The 22378-nt window shown below is 39.8% G+C and overlaps 1 protein-coding gene across 2 annotated transcripts in view; it reads right to left on the reverse strand.

Annotated features, from left to right (window-relative positions):
* Positions 1 to 1543: 1543 nt before the first annotated feature.
* Positions 1544 to 22378, reverse strand: part of NEDD4 (NEDD4 E3 ubiquitin protein ligase) — a 167711-nt gene continuing 146876 nt past the window's right edge. For both annotated transcript variants that reach the window (XM_008016512.3, XM_008016509.3), the window contains 12 exons: positions 22161 to 22226; positions 16725 to 16954; positions 15270 to 15391; positions 15112 to 15182; positions 13182 to 13277; positions 12780 to 12853; positions 12462 to 12522; positions 8777 to 8836; positions 8588 to 8695; positions 7554 to 7650; positions 5101 to 5173; positions 1544 to 4561 (listed from right to left, as the gene is read on the reverse strand). In XM_008016512.3, the coding sequence (XP_008014703.3) occupies positions 4459 to 4561; positions 5101 to 5173; positions 7554 to 7650; positions 8588 to 8695; positions 8777 to 8836; positions 12462 to 12522; positions 12780 to 12853; positions 13182 to 13277; positions 15112 to 15182; positions 15270 to 15391; positions 16725 to 16954; positions 22161 to 22226 (1161 nt within the window). In that variant the 3' untranslated portion in view covers positions 1544 to 4458. The remainder of the gene's footprint in view (positions 4562 to 5100; positions 5174 to 7553; positions 7651 to 8587; positions 8696 to 8776; positions 8837 to 12461; positions 12523 to 12779; positions 12854 to 13181; positions 13278 to 15111; positions 15183 to 15269; positions 15392 to 16724; positions 16955 to 22160; positions 22227 to 22378) is intronic.

Genomic DNA, 22378 nt, shown 5'->3' on the forward strand with positions numbered 1-22378 from the left:
CTTGAGCCTATAAAACTTGCCTCACTGAGTTTTTATGAAGATTAAATGAGATCCACATAAAGTGTTTACTGCAGAACCTCGCACTCAGCAGGATCTCAATCAAGCTCCCTCTCTGCTTGAATATTTACGTAGTCCCCAGTGTCCACCTAAATACAGGGCTCCTGCACATTTCTGCAGTTCCAGGCACACCATACTGCTCCCAAATGGATTCTATACACAAATAGTCTTTTTAAGCTCAAATTCATCCAGTATTTGCATTGGGAAATGAACATATGAAAAAGATGGATACAGAATTGTGTTTGTCCTCAAACTGCCCAGAAGTTTGTAGGACAGAATTACATAAACAAAGAATTGTAATGCAATGTCTTCTACACTAGTATATACCAACTGCTGAGGCCACAGCACCTTTCCGCTGTGTCCAGAAAGTGGAGTGACTTACTCAAGTAGACATGAGAAGCGAAAGCACTCAGGTGGCACTGAGTCTGCAGTGATTAGGGGCTGGAAGGACTCTGATCTGGAGGGGAACCAAGGGCGCCTGAGTGAGGTATGATGGAAGGTGGAACTGAGACCTTAGGCTGAGGATGGACTGCACTCCATGCCAACCTCCATGCTAACGGGTTTGTGCTTCATGCTTTTGGCTCTGGGGAGCTCTCAGGTTTTCTGGCGGTACAGTAACCTGATCAAATCTGTGCACTAAAAAGGAAACACTGCTTGTGATGGAGGTACTGTATAGGATGCACTGCAGGGGAAGAGATGAGTGCAACAGAAGCAGGCGGCTAGTGTCGTGATAGGCTTTAACTTTCAAGGAAAATACACAAAAATCTACTAAGAGTCTTTCTTCATAGTGAGGTCCTGACATTCTAATATCTTAGTTTAATATATTTATAAAATAAATATCTGCTGTGATGGACAGCAAAGCAAGAGTGGGGCATGGTGTGGGTTAGCTGCCGTCCAAGCTGGCTAGAACAGGAAGGGTGGAAGCAGAGGGCCATGGCTTGAGCCCCCCAAATTAAAAGCTATGGTCTGGATTGTGGCAGAAACAGCACTTTCCCAGGCTGGCTTGAGTGGGTGGGAGTGGATTCCCTTCTAACTGGGAAACTAATTCTCATGCCTGAGAGGAAGGAGGAAAAGACACTCGTTCTAAATTAACACTCAGAATTCTCTTTCTCATAGAAATGATGTTATAAATAGTGGTTGGCTACAAGACTGGCTTCTCTGATGAGCAGCAAGGTGCCTGAAATCCAGTCCATTTTTAACTGTTAATTTTATCTTCTGGATATTTCACTAACAACCAGACTTATGCAATATGATCTTTTTGTAAAGTGAAAATTGATTATCTGTGGTTGAGAGTTTATAATCACGTTAGTTCATCAAGTAATAAGTTTAGGATTGCATTGAGAATTCAACGTGTTGCTGTAAGGAACTAGACCAGAAGACATCACCCAGCATACTGACTTGGAAACCCTCCTATTTTAAAATAAACCACAGCTGTGTTTTTTGTTTTGTTTTTTTTAATCAGAATAAACTTTATTTGTGGATTCAAGATTTTAAAAAGTGATTTTATACTTTAAAGTGTGCAATAAATTTTGATACATCAATCTTGATACATATATTTACCATATCAGAAGATTTTAAAAAGTCAAACAGTTTGTAATCAAAATGAATTGTGTTTAACTTGATACTTATATGGAATAACTTCAGTATTATAAAAACCTAAAACAAACACCATTTAAATTTGAGTTCTGATGAAATGTATTTGTAACACAATTTTATGTTACAATTTTTTAATTAGAGATTGTAGGTTAAAGTTATATGCTTAGAATTTCTAGAAACATATGATGTCCTTGCTTTATGAAAATGATCCTACTGACTGTCCAGCAGTAGAATGCATTTGAGACACTTTTCTATATGGGATAAGGGCCTGTGTTGCTTGATACACATTCCTTCCGGACCATGAGCCCCCAGTGGGAGACGAAGGGGATGAAGGTCTGCAGCTGGGGACTGGTGGCAGTGAGTCTGGTCTCATTAACACCGTGTTCTATGAGTCACAGAATCATTCAAATGAGTATCAGCCAGATAAAAAGAAAGCTTTGTATTTTCTCATGCTTAGACTTCACAAACATAATATTTAAATAATTGCAGCAAAATCCTGTTTTAACAAAAATAATTTTCACATTCCATTCTACATAATGAGGACATTTCCAAAATGCATTGGCCCACATTACTATTACTTTGCTGATATGAAGAAAATGAATTATGATGGTAAGATCCGTATACAGATATACACGTGTATCTATATTTATTTATGTATTTAATATCCGATATGCTCCTACTTCCTTGTCTCTTAGAAGTCACTTTACTTTTAAATGATTCTTTGGGAGTGTGGTCAATTTGCACACCTGACTTGACACAATCTGATGGTCAGCACAAAGCACCTTCTGATTGTATAACACTTTACAAAGTACTTTTTGCTTTCTCATCTGTCTGGAACTTATGACAATCTGGCATGACATTGAGGGTGGACATGATTTTTCTCATTTGACAGACGAAGAAATTTGAATCCAGAGAGGTTAGGTAAGCTGCTTCAGTTCACATGGCTGGTGAGAGATCAAACCAGGACTATACCTGGTGCTCATCCTTGACTGCTGGTTGACAATGGTGAAGACAAAACGCAGGGTACGTTAATCTGTGAATTGCTTCCCCCAAACCATGCTGATGATGTGGTGTTTGGAAAGTAGAAAGTGGTTTTGCTACTGTCGTATTTCAGATTTCTATCAGGTGCTAATGAGTACTCATCATGTTATACCCCAACAAACTTAAACCAAGAACCAAGGTTCTTTTTACAGTTCTCACAGGGTGTATATATATATTTAAGAAGATTCACAACATATATTTACAATTATTCCTAGATCACCAAGATACCATACTGAGAAATAGGTTTAATCTTTTTAAGAGCATTTTCTATATAATCATTCCAGTATAAGGATGAATCAATGTAAGTATGAAATATAAATACAGTCTTGGCATACTTTATCTTTGCAGGTGTGCTGGAACCTAGAACACTTTCCCTTTTGCCTTATTCTGCTTACTCCTACTTTTGATTGTTTTACAAAGTCATCGACACATTTGCAGATTCCTTGAGGATCAGGACTCAGCTTCTCTGAAGCTGACAACTCTTACCCCAGAGCATAGCACAGCGCTATGCATGCAGCATTCAATAAATATTTGATGAACACATGTACATGGTCTTTATGTACTTGAGTTTGGTTAAAGGAAGATTCGAACTGTAGCATTTTGCCTAGAGAGTTCTGGATTTGTAATAAAAACATTGTCTTCATAGTAAACAGTATTTTTAAAAGGCATAAGAAATAGTAATACATTTAATACAAATTATGCATTATAACAACTCTTTGGTTACTTTAAACAAATCATTTGGTTTTTTTTACTAGAGTGATACTAAAAATATAAAAATGCGACTACAGCAATTAGCTTAATCTGTAAACATAATAAACCCTGTAAACATACATTTACTACATAATTGTACAAGTGTAAAGAATGTCTAGTAAAGGCAAGTGCTATCCACTTCATTTAGTTCTTCAAGGCATACTTAGAAATACTGCTTTGTGGATCTTTAATGTTTGAAGAAGGAATTCTTCTAACCACACTAAAATGAAAAAGTGATGACTATGCCAATGGTCAAGAGGATATGTAGGCAAGAGAAAAAGGCTTTAATACTTTTTTACCCATTGCAAATATGGATTTGCTTCACATGTCTTATGAACCACCTGTTTAGTAAAAACTGCATATTAACAAAAGCCAAATACTTTGAAAGTGAAGAAGTAAACAGTTTTTCAGTGAGTTGGCTAGAAATATAGGTAACACACTTTCCAAGGTTTTTTCCAAATATCTAGGCAGTAAGGTGCGTAAGGCAGGTCTACAAAATAATAAATAGCTGTGAGTAGCACTAAATATATTGTAGTTTACTCAATAGTAAAGTATTTTTTTTCAAATTTCAGTTTTCCATCTCAAAATGCATCAAACTTTTCACACATGACACTTATCACAAATATTTCACAGTTACCATCTCAGTAGTTTAAGAAAAAACTGCCTGGCAGATACTATACAAGAGGTAAATGTTAAGGACAAAATTCACTATTTAAGTCATACAGGACTTATATCCTATTGCGTGAACTCTAAAGCCAGGCGTGATGGTACCTGGCTTTAGGCAGGCACCTAACTCTAAAGACAGAATGAAACAACTGTGTAAATGCAACACATTATTTAAAAGTGATTGAAAATAAGTTGTCATACTATTTCTTCAAATGCTTTTTATATGATTTTCTTCAAGATCTGGGAAGAATCAGTGGCCACGTTTTAGTAGTTCCCTGGAAAATTTTAAGTCAAGGTTTTGGTTATAAAACTATGGCAGTGAAAACACTATAGATTGTTATTTGTGATCTAATCAACTCCATCAAAGCCCTGAGTGTTTTCAATTGCCATCTGAAGTTTATCCCATAATTCTTCAAATGATTCATAAGGTGGCAGGTCCAGGCGATTAAAACTGAAAGAACAGAGAGGAACTGGTTATGAAAGACACTGAAAAAGCAGGTACCACTGAAAGACACTGAAATAGCGGCAAACAGAGCAACGCTGCTATTCATGATGAGGATGTGCCACCACTACCAAAATATGTCTTTTCACCAGGGGTAGAAGTAAGATGTAGGACTGGGTTCTGGACATGAATATTCTGCACGACTCCTTGTGGAGTCCTGCCCCCACCACATCTTCCAAATGTCTGAGTTCCTCTTTCATTTCAACCTCCAAAATGGAATGTTCTAGCCCCTCTTGGGACAGCCCATCACTCAGCACTCAGTTTAGATGGATCTCTCTGATCTTCAGCTACCTGGACTTCAAGCCTGGGCTGACTTGGTAACAAAACACACGTTCGTTGGGTTAGTGTCACCAACTCCTCCTTACCCCTAATCCATACCTGCCATCGACATAACACAGAGGAGACGAGCCCTGCTGTAGCTAGACTAACAGTCAGAGGAAGCTCACTCTCTGAGGCTTTGTTCTATCAAGGTCCAAACAACTGCTTACCAGGTATGAGCTCTTGGCAGCTTTTCAGGAGTACCCCACTGTTCAACTGTAAATGACTGTGGTCCGTTTGAACCTATAAGGAAGAATTTATTTGGTTTCATTTACTCTCTACAGGGATCTTCAGGCATATCGAAACTTTTTCTAGTGTAGAACCTACACACACAGGGAACTAATCTGGTTTATTTATTTATTTATATTTTAGAGATGGGGTATCCCTCTGTCACCCAGGCTGGAGTGCAGTGGTACGATTCAGGCTCACTGTAGCCTCAAGTTCCTGCGCTCAAATGATCCTCTTGCTTTAGCCTCCCGAGTAGCCAGGACTACAGGTGTGCACCACCACACCTGGCTAACTTTTAAAAAAATTCATTTTGTAGAGATGGGGATCTCACTATGTTTCCCAGGCTGGTCTTGAACTCCTGGCCACAAGCCATTCACTCTGTCACCCAGGCTGAAGTACAATGGCATGATCTCGACTCACTGCAACCTCCGCCTCCTGTGTGCAAATGATTCTCGTGCCTTAGCCTCCCAAGTAGCTGGGATTCCAGGGGTGTGCCACCACACCCAGCTAATTTTTGTCTTTTTAGTAGACACGGGGTTTCACCATGTTGGCCAGGCTGGTCTTGAACGCCTGACCTCAGGTGATCTGCCTGCTTCACCCTCCCAAAATGTTGGGATTACAGGCATGAGCTACTGCACCTAGCCAACTTAACATACTTTTTACTGGCTATCTAATATTGTAATTTTAACATTTTGAAACAACTTATTTCTATAAATACATAAGAATTTGACTTTATATTCGAACACAAACAACTCTGGCTCTATGTGTGGCATATCTGCCCCCAATTTCAAACAGTGCATGAAATCAGTGGATGGTTATAGGGCTGGGTTACATAAAAGAGGGAAGAGAAGCCAGAGATGGAAAGGGCATTTGTTTGCCCTGCCTTTATTTTTCACTACCAACTGGTTAAGGCAGAGAACAGAGAGGAAGGGGAATCAGGTGAAACCACGAAAAAGAAAGAGGCTATGAAGTCCAATTAGGCAAAGAATGACTGAATTGGTCAGTGGCAAAGCTAACCACTTTTGAGTGGTTACTCTAGGTAGAGAAGTAGCAGCTGCTTGATCAGTTCTGCAAACACACATTAATGAGGTTTGGCAAGCTGACCAGATTTGCCATGAAGAAAAGGTTTAGCTATCCCATCAGATGGTCAGCTTCTATTTGCACAACAAATTCAGCTTAGCGATTTCCTAGGCAGCAGTCCCGACTTCTAATCCCCAGGACAATCCTAATCTTACTCGTTGTTCTGAGTAGGGCTCCCACTTCAGCTACATCCTTTCTAAAAGATTTATTCTTGGATTCTTGGTATCCTTAAAAGCAAGTAAATATCATTCCAATAAACAGAATATGAATCAATGTGAGAAAAGTTGCTGCAATCTACATCAGAAACTGCACTTTTAAACAAAACACACCTCCAGTTTTGTACATCAACTGAAAAATAATTTGATAGAATACATAGAATCTTACTTTACTGAAAACTGCATTAACTATTCTAAAAATCAAGAGATAAGTGCACTCTTCTTCCCAGTCCCGGTGCTCCCCCTAGGAAATGAAAAATAGTGGCCTAATGAGATTCTCTACCCCTATCTTGAAAGGAAAAAAAAAAAAAAGATTTCATGATCAAATAAGTTTGGGAAATAATGCTTTTGTTTTCTTCTAACAGTAAAGGTTCTACACAAGTCCTGAAGAAATCCATTTAACTTTGTTTAGTCCAGCATTTCCCTAAAGGTATTCAACTTGAATACACTTAGTGACATTCTGTGAAACTTCAAATGCTATCCTGAACTATCACATGAGAAGTACTGCTTTTTCTTTTTTTTTGAGACAGGGTCTCAGTCTGTCACCCAGGCTGAACTGCAGTGGTGCAATCTCGGCTCACTGCAACCTCCGCCTCCCGGGTTCAAGCAATTCTCCTGCCTCAGCCTCCCGAGCAGCTGGGACTACAGGTGCACACCACCAAGCTCAGTTAATATTTGTATTTTTGGGTAGAGACGGGGTTTCACTGTGTTGGCCAGGCTCGTCTTGAACTCCTGACCTCAAGTGATCTGCCTGCCTCGGCCTCCCAAAGTGCTAGGATTACAGGTGTGAGCCACCCCTCCCGGCCAAGGTAATGCTTTTTCTGTAACTGACGCACACGGGGCATAGAATCTGAAGTTAAAGAAGGGAAAGTGACTCAAGTCATTTGATGTTTCCAGTTTTCCCCTTTATTATCTGATTCGAAGGTGTAAATATATTTTAGCCTACTCCAGTGTCTCTAATGATATCACTTTCAAAATCTTAATTCCTTTTAAAATTAAGCTAAATGTTAGTAAATGATGGAAGCGTGAGGATTCATCAGCCATGAAAAAGACAATAGGCATCACTCCATTTTTTTTAATGATCTATGGAAAATCCTTACCATATAGTTCAGCAAATCCATTCATAGGCACCCGAGATGTGCCAGTGACAAACTGAAGTAATCTTATTCTTTTTTCTGAATCCATCATTAAAACAGCCTGAATAAGATACAAACATCATTTAGGGAACAGCACTGGGAAAAAGGTAAACAAATTATCCTGAAACGTAAGCTATCAGAATTTAGCTAGAATATTAACAATCCCTTACTAGATGTGGATGTTTCTTTTAGTTAAATTTTTATTTATGGGTGGGTTATAAAGTTCTTGAAAACTTTATTTGTAAGGCTACATGGCAACTTTTTAGAATGGGATTATAACCTAACGAAGTAACAAAATTTCTCTTGAGATATGACTCAAGACTTTTAAAACTTATATGCTGGGCGCAGTGGCTCATGCCTATAATCCCAGCACTTTGGGAGGCTGAGGTGGGCGGATCACTTGAGGTCAGGAGTTTGAGACCAGCCTGGCCAATATGGTGAAACCCGTCCCTACTAAAAAAACAAAAAAATTAACCAGGCATGGTGGTGCATTTTTGTAATCCCAGCTACTCGGGAAGCTGAGGCAAGAGAATTGCTTGAACATGGGAGGCGGAGGTGGCAGTGAGCTGAGATTGCACCATCACACTCCAGCCTGGGAGACAGAGCGAGACTCCATCTCAAAAAACACATTTTATTAATATTATTGAATGGCATACACATTTCTCTATGAGACATTTTAAAAGAGCCACCCAGGAGTCCCTAGGAATAACCTGCAGGTTATTACAGGTTCTTTCAGAGTCCCTACTTTAGTAGAAAACTAAGTGCCTGTCTCAGCCTGTCATTCCACTTACTACCTTCTGAACATTTTACTTACCTAGTGATAGTTATAGACCCAGAAGGTGCATGTATACGGTACAAAATCAAAGATCATTTTTGCTGGTCTGTATATTTTTCTGTGTCAGTTAAATGTAATCCACCAGTATAGTTAATCAAGAGTTGACTTAAATATGATTCAATCTATCAAAAAGTAATTTACGAAAATAGAAGTTTCAAATTACCTTCCAAAACCACTGTATAACCTGATGATTTGCAATGTAGCCATTTTTATACTTTGTATGTTCCCTCCAGTCATTCACATCGACATCTCCCAGTCCACACATAAGAAGCTACGTAAGAAATGTCAAATTATAAACAAGGAAAATAATGGGTTCAAAATTTCTGTTTCAACATAAAATGTTATGTCTTACCTCTAGTTCATTTTCATCAAAAATTTTGATGAGATCCTGTGGTATTAGTTCAAAGAATCCCTAGAAAAAAGATGTATTTAAAAACCTGATGGACAGGGCCAATGGCCTTTCCTATGCTTCAGCTTCTGGGTGCTACTGGAGGAATCCCACAGACACACAAGTTTCTACCACTACACAATCACAGGCTCTTCAGTGAGATCTCAATATTGGCCAGAAAATGCATGTGTGCACAGTCTGTTCTCTCATTTATTCCTCAAAGTGGCTATTTTTAAAACTTCCTATGGCCAGGCATGGTGGCTCGTGCCTGTAATCCCAGCACTTTGGGAGGCCGAGGTGGGCGGACTGCTTGACTCAAGGAATTTGAGACTAGCCTGGGAAACATAGTGAAACACCAGCTCTACAAAAAAATACAAAAATTAGCCAGGCATGGTGGTGTGAACCTGTAGTCCCAGCTACTGGGGAGGCTGAGGTATTCCAGCCTCAGCGACAAAGTGAGATCCTGTCTCAAAACAACAAGAACAACAACAAAAAACAAATTTGCCATCCTTCTCGTCTCCACATCACCCCTTCTTTACCGTAGGTAAGTGTAAGTTCTATTTGAGGGAAAACAGAGGCAATTATGCACGATGAAACTCCCTCAAGCTTCTGCATCCCTGTGTCCCAACCATCACCAACACCTGTCATGGCCTCATTCCTACCGCAGTGGAAGACAGAAGTGCCACCTCTTCTTTCAGGCTAGGCCTGCACCTGTGCTTTACCTGCTCCTCAGGGAGGTCATCTCACTAGATCTCTTTCTCTTTATTGGCTCACTCTGTATGCATTTAAATTTGCTCAAGCCATATCTTCCTTTAAAGTAAACAAACAAACAAAAAAAACAAAAACAAAACTAATGACCCTCTATTTCCCTTCACAGGCAAGTTCTTGACAGTGTTATGCACTTAGCAAATCCATTCACTCACCTCCCATCTAACACTCAACCCACTGCAATCGGACTTCTACACTACAGCTTCCTTGAAATTGTTCTGGAAAAAGTCAAAGACGGCTTTGCAGCTATATCTAATAAACACATTTAATTCCTTATCATATTTGACTTCTTTGCAGTATGATATGATTAAAACCATCTTTGCTATTGAAACTCTCTCTGCTCTTGATAGCTTTCTGTCTGCCTTTGTTAATTTCCTTATTTCCTTTACAGTCTCCTGTTTTTTGTTTTTTGTTTTCTTTTTTCTCCCATGCCCTAACCTGTCCATTCATAAACCATCCATTCAAAACAACAGTTAAAATGCTGGTGTTCCCAGTTCTCTCTCCACATGTCAGGCCATCCACTTTCACTGCCCTTTCACATTTTCCATCGTATCGAGTTCGCAGCTTCACTACACGTAGGCAAATGATCCCCAAATCCACACATCTCTATCCTTGAATTCTCCCTTTCTGAATGCCATTCAAATGCACATGAAGCTCTGACCACCACCACTATCTTTATTCCCTTCCCATTCCTGTCTCAACTCCCTCACCATTCCCTTAATTCCTTACCATTTCTCATCAAGATTATGTAGCACTTTCCCAACTGTGCTGGGAAGTCTCTGCTGCTAGTCTTGCTCTCCTCTAACTCGCTCTACATAGCACTTCCAGAATGATCTAAAACATAAATTGAATCTTGGTGTCTTACTGGTTAATAGACTTTAATGCTACCTTCCTTCCCCCTCACTGAAATTCAGAGAAAACTCCAAACTCTACCGCTTCACACACAGGCCCTGTATAAGCTGGTCTGTTAGCTCTGCAGGCTGACTGTTTCCCTCTTGCATTCTCTCACCCAGCATACTCAGCTGCCTGTGGGTACAGCCTACCTTACTGCCAGACTTCACATACGCTGCTCCTGCTGCCTAGAACTGCATTTCCCTCTTCTCCATGGTTGGCCAATCCCTCTAGTCCTTCTTTGTCCCTTCCTTTGCCCCTCCCTGGTTTGCACTCTTCTCTGCTCACCTAGCACTTTATGCTTGCCTCTGTTCATTTCTCTCTTTACATCATACATCCCTTAATAGCAGGACTTATGTCTTTTGGCCTGGTACAGCACCATACACATAGTACTCAATACAGAATTTATGAAAAAGTATGTGATACACACACACACACACACACACCACTTTAGAGACAAGGTTTCATTCTGTAGCCTAGACTGGAGTGCAGTGGTGCCATCATAGCTCATAGCTCACTGTAGCCTCGACTTCCAAGGCTCAAGTGATTCTCTAGCCTCAGCCTCCCAAGTAGCTGTGACCATACGCACATGCCATGACACCAAGCTAAATTTTTTTTTTTTTTTTTTTTTTTTTTTTGAGATGAAGTCGCGCTCCATTGCCCAGGCTGGAGTGCAGTGGCGTGATCTCAGCTCAGTGCAACCTCTGCCTCTCAGGTTCAAGCAATTCCCCTGCCTCAGCCTCCTGAGTAGCTGGGACTGCAGGTGCATGCCACCACATCTGACTAATTTTTTTGTATTTTTAGTAGAGATGGGGTTTTACCATGTTGGCCAGACTGGTCTCAAACTCCTGACCTCAGGCAATCCACCAGCCTCGGCCTCCCAAAGTGCTGGGATTACAGGCATGAGCCACCGTGCCCAGCCTAATTTTTAATTTTTTATAGAGATAAGGTCTCCCTACGTTGTCCATGCTGGTCTCAAACTCTGGGCTCAAGCAGCCCTCCCGCCTCATCCTCTTCAAGTGTTGGGATTATAGGCGTGAGCCACCACGCCCGGCCAGATACTTAATTAACAGAAGATTGTAAGTTATCTTAAGAAATGAGTGCTCTGACAATCTGTCTGCCAACTGGGGAAATTTTAAGTAACTTACTAATTTATATTCTGAATAAAATATAGCCACAAAGAAAGGCAGCTATATGTCTTCACATGTAAATATCCCCAATAAATATCTGATAAAAGAAGAAAGTAGGCCGAGTGCGGTGGCTCATGCCTGTAATCCCAGCACTTTGGGAGGCCGAGGCGGATGGATCACTTGAGGTCCAGAGTTCGAGATCAGTTTGACCAACATGGTGAAAACCTGTGTGTACTAAAAATACAAAAATTAGCTGGGCGTGGTGGCGGGCACCTGTACTCAGTAGTAATTCCAGCTACTCGGGAGGCTGAGGCAGGAGAATAGCTTGAACCTGGGAGGTACAGGTTGTAGTGAGCCGAGATCAGGCCACTGCATTTCAGTCTGGGCGACAGAGTGAGACTCTGTCTCAAAAAAAAAAAAAGAAGAAAGTCACAAAACAAAATGTCTAAGGTGATCCTATTTAGAAAAACAAACAATATGTTATACTATGCCTAAAGCACTCTTGTTCTTTTGCTGTCCTAAGGTGAAGGGAATGGAATAGGGAAAAGGCTTGGGGGAAAGGGGACCTGTCAATGTTTATTGTTTAGACTTCTTGAATGACTGAATGAGATATTTTTAGTTAATATAAAAATATAATTTAGAATGATTTCACAAAACAAGGCATACACTTATTTTTCTCAGAAGTGATGAGGCCCAATATTTGAAACTTATGGGTGCAGCACACCAACATGGCACATGTATACATATGTAACAAACCTGCACATTGTGCACATGTACCCTAGAACTTAAAGTATAATAATTTAAAAAAAGACTTATGGGTTATACTATGAAATTATGGAAGAGCAAATAAAAGAAAATACCTCTTTAAAAGCAGCCATTTGCTTCTGGATTCGGTTTACAAATCGCCATTGTATTACAAGACTAAAAAGAAACAACATTTCATTTTCACGTGAACCAAGACAAAATTCTGAGTCACAATTATTCTAGTTAGAAACAAAAACTAAAGGCTAGCTGAGCCCAGTGCAAAAGCTGAATATGAGAGCTTGCTACTGCCTTGTGATAGAGAAAAAGAACACTGAGATTCTGGCCAAGGGGACAGAAAAAGATGGTAAGCGGAGTCTTTTTGGAGTAAAGTACAAAATTATGTCCCATAAAATAATTATTAACAAAATACTTACTAAATATATTCCTTTTTGTTCTTATTGGTGACAACTATTTCTGATCCACCATTTTTCAGCTCATGTTGGTGTGTCTAAAATTAAACACAATAACTTGATATGTTATTTTACTGAGAAAAATTTAAAAAGTATACATATTGTAGTTATACAAGAAACCTGGTGTTTAAAATTAAGTCCAGTCACAAGTTAAAAGCTAAGAAAACTTAAAATATTAGTTTTACTAAAATAAATATGGAATGAGTCAAATGTTAAAGAAAGCACAAATTCTTGCTGAGAGACAGCTTTTGTTACTGGAAAATAAATGTAAAAACAGAGCCTAGGAATGTATTCAGTGTACGTATTAACATCTAAACATTTGTTTCACAATTTATGTGCCATTTTAACTGATCAAAATTCACAAACCTGTCCGAAAAGTTCTTCATCTATGATAAACCTGAGGTCCAATTCTGTTGGGTCATTTTCAAGAATCCATCTTAGGGAATTGTAATATTCACTATCCTAGATGGGAAAAATTACATATTTAAAATTTGTATATATAACACACCTGAAATTGCAAAAAAACAGTATGTAGAGGGTCTGAGTAATTGGGTAAAAGATGAGAGGTCAGACGGACATCCTTTACTTACACACATAAACAAAAATGTATGTGTGTATGTGTGTGTATTACAAAAAGAGATGGATGACAGGTAAGGGCAAGAGTAAAAATGCACCAATCAATCAATCAATCAATCAAGTGGTGCCTACTTAAAAGTTCAGAATCTATGTTTATGTGGAAGCAGTGGAGGTACAGATTGTATTATCCAGTTAAAGGAATGAATACAGAAGTTGTCAGATAAAACCTAACTTTTGGCTTTGGATATCCAGGAGCGCTTAGCACATTCCTCATATGCCTACGTGACTATAATGTTTTATTTTTATTTTTTAATTTAATTTTTTTTTTTTGAGACAAGGTCTTGCTCTGTCCCTTAGGTTGGAGTGCAGTGGGGCGATCGTGGCTCACTGCAGCCTCGACCTCCTTGGCTCAAGTGATTCTCCTACTTCAGCCTCCCGAGTAGCTGGGACTACAGGCATGCACCATGACACCTGGCTAATTTTCATATTTTTTGTAGAGACAGGGTATCACCATGTTGGCCAGGCTGGTCTCAAACTCTTGACCTCAAGTTCCACACGCCTCAGCCTCCCAAAGTGCTGGGATTACAGTTGCGCACCCCCGTGTCTGGCACTGTGTGTGAAATGTTTAAGTAGCTATGAGGAGGCCATTGTTTATACCCAGCCTGAGTTAAAGAAAAATCTCTCAATAAATATAGAGGCTCAATGAACCAACTCAAATAACTGCAATCTTACGATTTATAAAGAAGCACACTGTTTGTGCTGTTAATATGTAATAAGAAAATAAAAAATGAACTTGGTACTAAGGAAGATGTCCTAGAATTCATGTGTACACACATTGTGTGAGGCTATTCAGAAGCACAGGAAACAACATGGCTACAGTCAGGGGTTTAATCCTTGGGCTTCTGTTTTCTTCTAGGAGCCTAACCATAATGCTTTGCCTTTCAACTGCCATTTAAAAAATATACACCATTTGGTCGGGCGCAGTGGCTCACGCCTGTAATCCCAGCACTTTGGGAGGCCAAGGCGGGTGGATCATGGGGTCAAAAGATGGAGACCATCCTGGTGAACACGGTGAAACCCCGTCTCTACTAAAAATACAAAAATTAGCTGGGCGAGGTGGCGCGCACCTATAGTCCCAGCTACTCGAGGCAGAGAACTGCTTGAACCTGGGAAGCGGAAGTTGCAGTGAGCCGAGATCACACCACTGCACTCCAGCTTGGCAACAGAGCGAGACTCTGTCTCAAAAAAAAAAAAAAAAATATATATATATATATATATATACACACACACACACACACACACACAGACACACACACACACAATATTCATCTTAAAAGATCGTAATGCAAATACTGATTCCAAAGACACATAACTTGTACAACCTACTGAAGTATTTAGTGGGATGTTTACTGTTATCTATAACTTACTCTGAAATGCATGAAGAAACTAAGATAGGCTGATGGATAGACAGACAGGTATGTGATACAGTAAATCTACAAAAAACCAGTTGTGAGTAGTGGATATACAAGTGTGTGGTGTAAAATACTTCCATCTTTATTAAACGTTAGAAAATTTTCATAATAAAATGTTGAGGAAAAAGTTAATTTGTATTTTGAAACATAATATATTAATTTCCATGTTATTAAAAGCAAATTCCTCAAAATGTTCAAGTTACTTATTAAATTATACTTTGTCTAAACTATAAGTGAAAAAGACATACCACAGATTCCATATCATGAAGGGTTATTGGTTTGTGAAGCATCATCTTGTAAAATGGGCGGATGAAAAAACCTTGCAAAAAACCAAATACATTTAGGATGATTACCAAGTGAAAGACAACAGGTAATTACATTGTAAAAGTTTATACTTAATACTAACCATCCAACAGTTTGCCATGATAAACTGCCATTCCAGCTACCCGACCAATAAACTTGAAGTAAGAGAGGTGATCTTCGTTACACAATCCAGAGTTTGGATTTATCTGTAGGGTATAATTGTCCCTGTAAAGACAACCCCATTTAAATACTTCATTTGAAAAACTTTAACATGACAAATAATTATAAATAATCTTCCTAAGAGTTGTTTACTACTGTTAGAACCACATTCCTCCACTGAATTTAATGGTTTTAAAAATAGTAATTTCTGTCAAAAAGTGGAAATAACCCAAATGTCCTTTGGCAGATGAATGTATAAACAAAGTTTTGTTTGTTTGTTTTCGAGATGGAGTCTTGCTCTGTTCCCCAGGCTGGAGTGCAATGACACGGTCTCAGCTCACCGCAACCTCCACCTCCCAGGTTCAAGTGATTCCCCTGTCTCAGCCTCCCAAGTAGCTGGGATTAGAGGTGCCCGCCACCATGCCTGGTTAATTTTTGTATTTTTAGTAGAGACAGGGTTTCACTATGTTGGCCAGGCTTGTCTTGAACTCCTGGCCTTGTGATCCACTTGCTTCGGCCTCCCAAAGTGCTGGGATTACAGGCGTGAGCCACCGCGCCTGGCCTAAACAAAGCATTATATGCAAAAATAATGGAATATTATTCAGCCTTAAAAAGGAAGGACATTCTGATACATGCTACAACATGGATGAACCCTGAAGACATCATGCCAAGTGAAATGAGCCAGTCACAAAAAGACAAATATTGAATGATTCCACTTATGTGAGGTACCCAGAGGAGTCAAATTTACAGGGACAGAAAGCAGAATAGTGGCTGCCAGGGAATGGGGAGCAAGTGCTTACTGGGTACGGAGTTTCATTTTGGGAAGATGAAAAAGTTCTAGAGTTGGATGGTGGTGATGGCAGCACAACAATGTGAATGTATGTAATGACTCTAAATTGTATATTTAAAATGGTTAAAACAGTAATTATTTTTGAGATGGAGTCTCGCACTGTCACCCAGGCTGTAGTGCAGTGATGCGATCTCGGCTCACTGCAAGCTCTGCCTCCCAGGTTCATGCCATTCTCCTGCCTCAGCCTCCCAAATAGCTGGGACTACAGGTGCCCGCCACCACGCCCGGCTAATTTTTTTTGTATTTGTAGTAGAGATGGGGTTTCACTGTGTTAGCCAGGATGGTCTTGATCTCCTGACCTCATGATCCGTCTGCCTTGGCCTCCCAAAGTGCTGGGATTACAGGTGTAAGCCACCGCACCTGGCCCAAAATGATAAATTTTATGTAATGTGTATTTCACCACAACTTTAAAAAAAGTCACTTCTGAAGCAACATTAGTTAAAATTGCCCTTTTCTTGCATGACATATATTTTCCTTGTATCATCTGACTCTTACTTTTAAAGCAGTGATTTTTCTTTTTCTGCCTATAATCATTGTAAAGGTACTTACGTAGCAGAATATTCAAACAACCCATAATAAGGGTTAAACATTTCCTTTGAGATCAGAAAGAACCATTCTCTGGCGACTCCTCCATAATCCAATCCCTTTTCACCATCAAACTCAATCCATAGTCGAGCCTTGAGGAAGTCTGCCCTCTTGACACCCATAATTCTCCGGTAAGAGTCCTCAAGAACAGTTGCTCGGCGAAGTTTCATTTCAAATTTGTTTGGAATGTCATTCTGAAAATCCAGAGGAGAGACTTACTGTTTAACTCAGTTCAACACAATCACAAACCTCTCTCTCATAAAGTTATAACATACCCTCCACACCCCGTGTCCAAGTCTCTTTTTCCTTACGTAATATACTCAGGGAAAACACAACTAGGTATATTGTCTTGGTTTCCTCTACGGTATGAGAGAGTTCCTGCATTTTCTCTAATTACTTAGTAATATAGACTTCTTTATATCTGAGGAAGCTTTTTGTTTTTTGGAGACAGCTCTGTAATCCAGGCTGGAGTGCAGTGGCGTGAACATGGCTTACTGCAGCCTTGACCTCATGGGCTCAAGTGATCCTGTTGCCTCCGCTTCCTAAGTAACTGGACCATAGGCGCGTGCCATCATGCCTGGCTAATTTTTTAAGTTTTTGAGGTCTTGCCATCTTGCCCAGGCTGGTCTCATACTCCTAAGTTCAAACAATCCTCCCGCTTTGGCCTCCCAAAGTGCTGAGATTATAGGCACGAAACATGGCACCCAGCCTAAAGAAGCTATTGATGGTGATGGTAATGCCCCCATGAAGGCATTTCATTAACAGTCCTTTTCATATTAAGTTCCAATGAACACCGTTCTGTGACCTGTAGGACAGCCACTGCCTGCTAGCTGTTGCCTGCCTGTCTGTTCAGGGTTTTCCCTACCTCTTCTTTCCTCCCTGGAGTCTATCTTCCTTCACTCATTAACAGATGGTGACATTTACAGACTGTGCCAGTGATATGTTTTGGCTATGATCCTACCCAAATCTCATCTTGAATTGTAACTCCCACAATTCCCATGTGTTGTGGGAAGAACCCGGTGGGAGGTGATTGAATTATGGGGGTGGGTCTTTCCTGCACTGTTCTCGTGATAGTGAATGGGTCTCATGAAATCTAATGGTTTCTATGCACAAGCTCTCTCCTTGCCTGCTGCCATCCACATAAGATGTGACTTGCTCCTCCTTGCCTTCTGCCATGATTGTGAGGCCTCCCTAGCCATGTGGAACTGTAGGTCCAATAAACTTCTTTCTTTTGTAAATTGCCTGGTCTCGGGTATGTCTTTATCAGCAGTGTGTGAAAACGGACTAATACAGCCGGGCATGGGTCCCCTGGAATGGCAGGTTAACTCATTTAACTTTATAACAACACTATGCAAAAGCTACTCTTACTGTCTTCACTTGACATGTAAAACTGAAGAAGACAACTTAAGAAAGTGTTAGCTCCTGAGTCTGTACTCTTAATTAATGGAGCTACATTGCCTCACTAATCTTTTGTACATTCTTTGCTTATGTGATAAATGTACACAACTATGCTTTAGGCAGACCTTTTTGTACATTTTACAAAAGATATATCTAAATATTTTATTCCTCAGTACTTCGTGGGCAAATTTCCAGGGGAAACCAGTAAGAGAAAACATGCCATCAACATCCTGTCACCTCCAAAAAAGGAGGTTAGCTGTAAGGAAAAAAAATCAATTTCATTCTCTATTTATTTAGGGAAAATGGAAAGCCCTATAGAAACATAGTAATGTAAGCAGTTGATATAAGCAATATATACATGATATGAGCAGTTTCTTATACTGCTTATGTCATTAAAAAAATGGTAAGCTTGCAGAAAAGCAACTTTAGACTGGATACCAGGGAGCTGGTGCAGGTAAGCATTTATCAAAGGCCTACTCTGGGCCAGGTGGTATTGTAGTAGGGCCAACGATGGGGAATAAAGAGAATAAAAACACAGGGTAAGATGTCGTTGCTTCCTCAAGGAGTTTCTCATCTGGCGCATATGTGAAAAACAAGTGTAAATGCTGCTAATTCTGAGACTTAAAATAGGAGGGCAATTGCTGATGATAAGTGATGGAAGCAATGTTCTGCAGGGCATAAAAGACTGAGCTATTGACTTCAAATGAGGCAATCAAGAAGGCTTTGAGAGGAAGTCTTTAGACAGAGAGAAAGGGAGGGAAGGATGGAGGAACAGCATACATGAGAGGTCTGATATATTTAATACCTACAGGGTACAGAAGGAGAAGAAGGGAGAGGAAGGGAAAGAAAGCAGGGATTATAGTGAAAAAATTGACAAAGCAGTCTGGGGGCAGAGGGTGGACAGTGTGAATGCAGATGAGAAGAGAGTTTCTGAGTAGGAAAGCCACATGGTCAGATCGCTGGGTTCTCAGAAGCTGAGGGACAGGGTGTAAAGGGTGGTTTTAAGGAGGAGAAACAAGAGGCACACTGGTCAGTTAAAGATCCCTGGAATAGCTCAGTGAGAGAAGACAGAGGGACCTGTGAAGGAGCAATGGTAGTGGAAGAAGAGAGGGTTACAGGAGAAACTTGAGTGTTTGAACTGAGTAGTAGACAAGTGCATGCATTCTGAAATCTGGCCCTGCATTCAAATCTTGACTCCACCATTCATTAGGAGTGAGACTTTGGACAGGTTACATGTCTTTTCTAAGGATTAATTTGCTCATCCATAAAATAGGGATAATAATAATGATAGCTATCCACATGGAATAGTTTCAAGACTTAATGGAATAACGCATTAAAAATGCTTACACAGTATCTGGCATATGGTAATCATTAGCCATCATTATTCCTAACTACAAGATGTGGAGGATAAGGAAGAGGAAAAGGTTAAAGACAGTGTATGGCTTTCAAGCACCGGTTTTTAATTTTTCTTTTCTTTTCTTTTTTTTTTTTTTTTTTTGAGACAGAGTACTGCTCTGTCATCCAGGCTGGAGTGCAGTGGCATGATTATAGCTCAGTGCAGCTTTGAACTCCTGAGCTCAAGTAATCCTCCTGCCTCAGCCTCCCAAAGTGCTGGGATTACGGGCATGAGCCACTGCACCTGGTGTTTTTAATATTCTTTCTCTCTGTTTTGGTGCTACATGTTCTTACATTCTAAGTGTTCTGCTCTTTTGCTATGATGTGTCTAGGCACAGATTTTATTTTTAAAATATTGCTTGGGCCTTTTTATTAATGTGAGAATTCATATTCTTATCCTTCTCCTCCTTATGATCTTGGTCCCCTCCTTCTGGAGTGACTTCATGTCCTTTTATTTTATTTATTATTATTATTTTTTGAGACGAAGTCTCATTCTGTCGCCCAGGCTGGAGTGCAGTGGCGTGATCTCGGCTCACTGCAAGCCCCGCGTTCTGGGTTCACGCCATTCTCCTGTCTCAACCTCCCGAGTAGCTGGGACTACAGGCGTCTGCCACCTCGCCCGGCTAATTTTTTGTATTTTTAGTAGAGACAGGGTTCCACTGTGTTAGCCAGAATGGTCCAATCTCCTGACCTTGTGATCCACCCACCTCGGCCTCCCACCTGTGATCCACCCACCTTGTGAATGGTCTCAATCTCCCACCTTGTGATCCACCCACCTCGAGTCACCACGCCTGGCCAACTTCATGTCTTTTAACCTTTCTTTTATATGTTTATTCCTTTACCTACCTTTGTTGCATTCTGGGTAAATTCCATACAAATTAATTAATTTCTCTCTTAATTCTCTTAGTCACCAATATGATATGTCATGTTGCTTAGGAACATGGGATCTGGAGCTAGACCACTTAGCTTTTCTACTTAATAACCATGAGACTTGATCACATTACCTATTCTCTCTGTGCCTCAGTTTCCTCATCTGTGAAATGTAATAGTAGTCCCTTCCTTAGAGAGTTATTGTAGACATTAAATGAATAACATATGTGAACTTCTAAGAACAATGCCTGGTATGCAGTGAGAGATCAACAAATATAATTGCTTTTAACTTTATTTATTTTTTTTAATTTTGTGGCCTGTAATGGCATTGCCTCCCATCTCCTGCTGCCTGGAAGACATTAACAATTAGATACTACAACATGTTTCAACCACTTAGAGTGGCAAATGGAGAAGCTAGTGCTTCTATTCCTCCAGCATATTCTCATTAAGAATGAAAACATTTACCGGAACAATGAATCAGCAAACATTTAAAAATCCCAAAATCTAGAAGTAGAAAACAAATTTCCAGGGAAATTTTGACACAATGTTATCTTTTCTTTTTTCTTTTTCTTTGAGACAGGGTCTCACTCTGTTGCCCAGGCTGGAGTGCAGTGAAGTGATCTCAGCTCACTGCAACCTCTGCCTACCCGGTTCAAGCGGTTCTCCTGCCTCAGCCTCCCGAGTAGCCAGGATTACAGGTGTGTAACATCACACCTAGCTAAGTTTTGTATTTTTAGTAGAGACGGGGGTTTAACCGTGTTGGCCAGGCTGGTCTGGAACTTCTGACCTCAAGTGATTCACCAGCCTCAACCTCCCAAAGCGCTGGGATTACAGGTGTGAGCCACTGCGCCTGGCCCACAAAATTATCTTTAAAAATGAGTTTAGAAAGTTGATGATATTTAAGGATTTTATTAGGGCATAAAATGTTTACACTAAAAAAACTATCATGTTTTATTTTTGTTAAAAATCTGGGTGAAAATCTGAGGTAGCCGACCCACCATCTTGAATCTTTGTGAAAGCCAGCTTCTGGCTTAGAATGCAAGAAAGTATAACCCAATATGGCCACCTAGTGGTAGTATTCCTAAACTGCAGGTAAACGAGGACAGGATGAGCAAGTAAGAGAGGCACTAAAACTAGCAGACACCAACAGAAATGAAATAGATGGCCAGATGATGAGTTTAGTTCCAAACATATTGCATTTGTGGTGATGGGAAAAAGTGTAGTGAACATAACTGATAAGCATACGGAGACAAGTCACAAGAGCACAGTTCCACTCATGATTGTATTTTTAAATTATGCAGAGACATTACATTTGAAGCTGTACAGAATGAAGATGACTACGGCTAGAAAACAACAAAGTCATGAAACAAAACCAGAGTCCTCCAACAGAGTCAAAAACTAGGCCAGAAGATAATTTCCTGAGCCACTCTTGCTCAGGTTCTACAAAGATCAAGCCCCATAAACCCCACAAGGATACATCAGGTTAGAGCTCTGGAAAGCAAACTTTAAATGCCATTTTTCTATATTATAAAATATCTTACAAAATAAAGACATAAAATAATCAGTGGCCTGCAGTGATACATCATAGCTACACAAAAAATAAGCATCCTTTCTCTATGAAAAACCATTCACTCAAAGTTGTTACATATATAGAACAAATTATTACTTTAAAAAAATTTCCCATTACTTTCCATCTATATATTGATGACTCAAGTATTTATCACAAACATCACTAACCTGCTTCTTCAGCTTTCTTCGGAAGAACTCATACTTTCTTTTGTAATCCCTGGAGTAGGGCACTGCCTTTAGTGGAAAATTTTGGAAAAATAAAGAAGGTTTAGGTTGTTTTTATTCTGGAACAATTTTTAAAGTTCCCGGCAGGGTATTTTATGAACATAAGGGCATTAAAAGAAAAATATTTGGAAAGAAAAGTTTAATTAGAAGAAAAACAAATA

The sequence above is a fragment of the Chlorocebus sabaeus genome, chromosome 26 (genome assembly GCF_047675955.1).
Source record: "Chlorocebus sabaeus isolate Y175 chromosome 26, mChlSab1.0.hap1, whole genome shotgun sequence".
Lineage (NCBI taxonomy): Eukaryota > Metazoa > Chordata > Mammalia > Primates > Cercopithecidae > Chlorocebus > Chlorocebus sabaeus.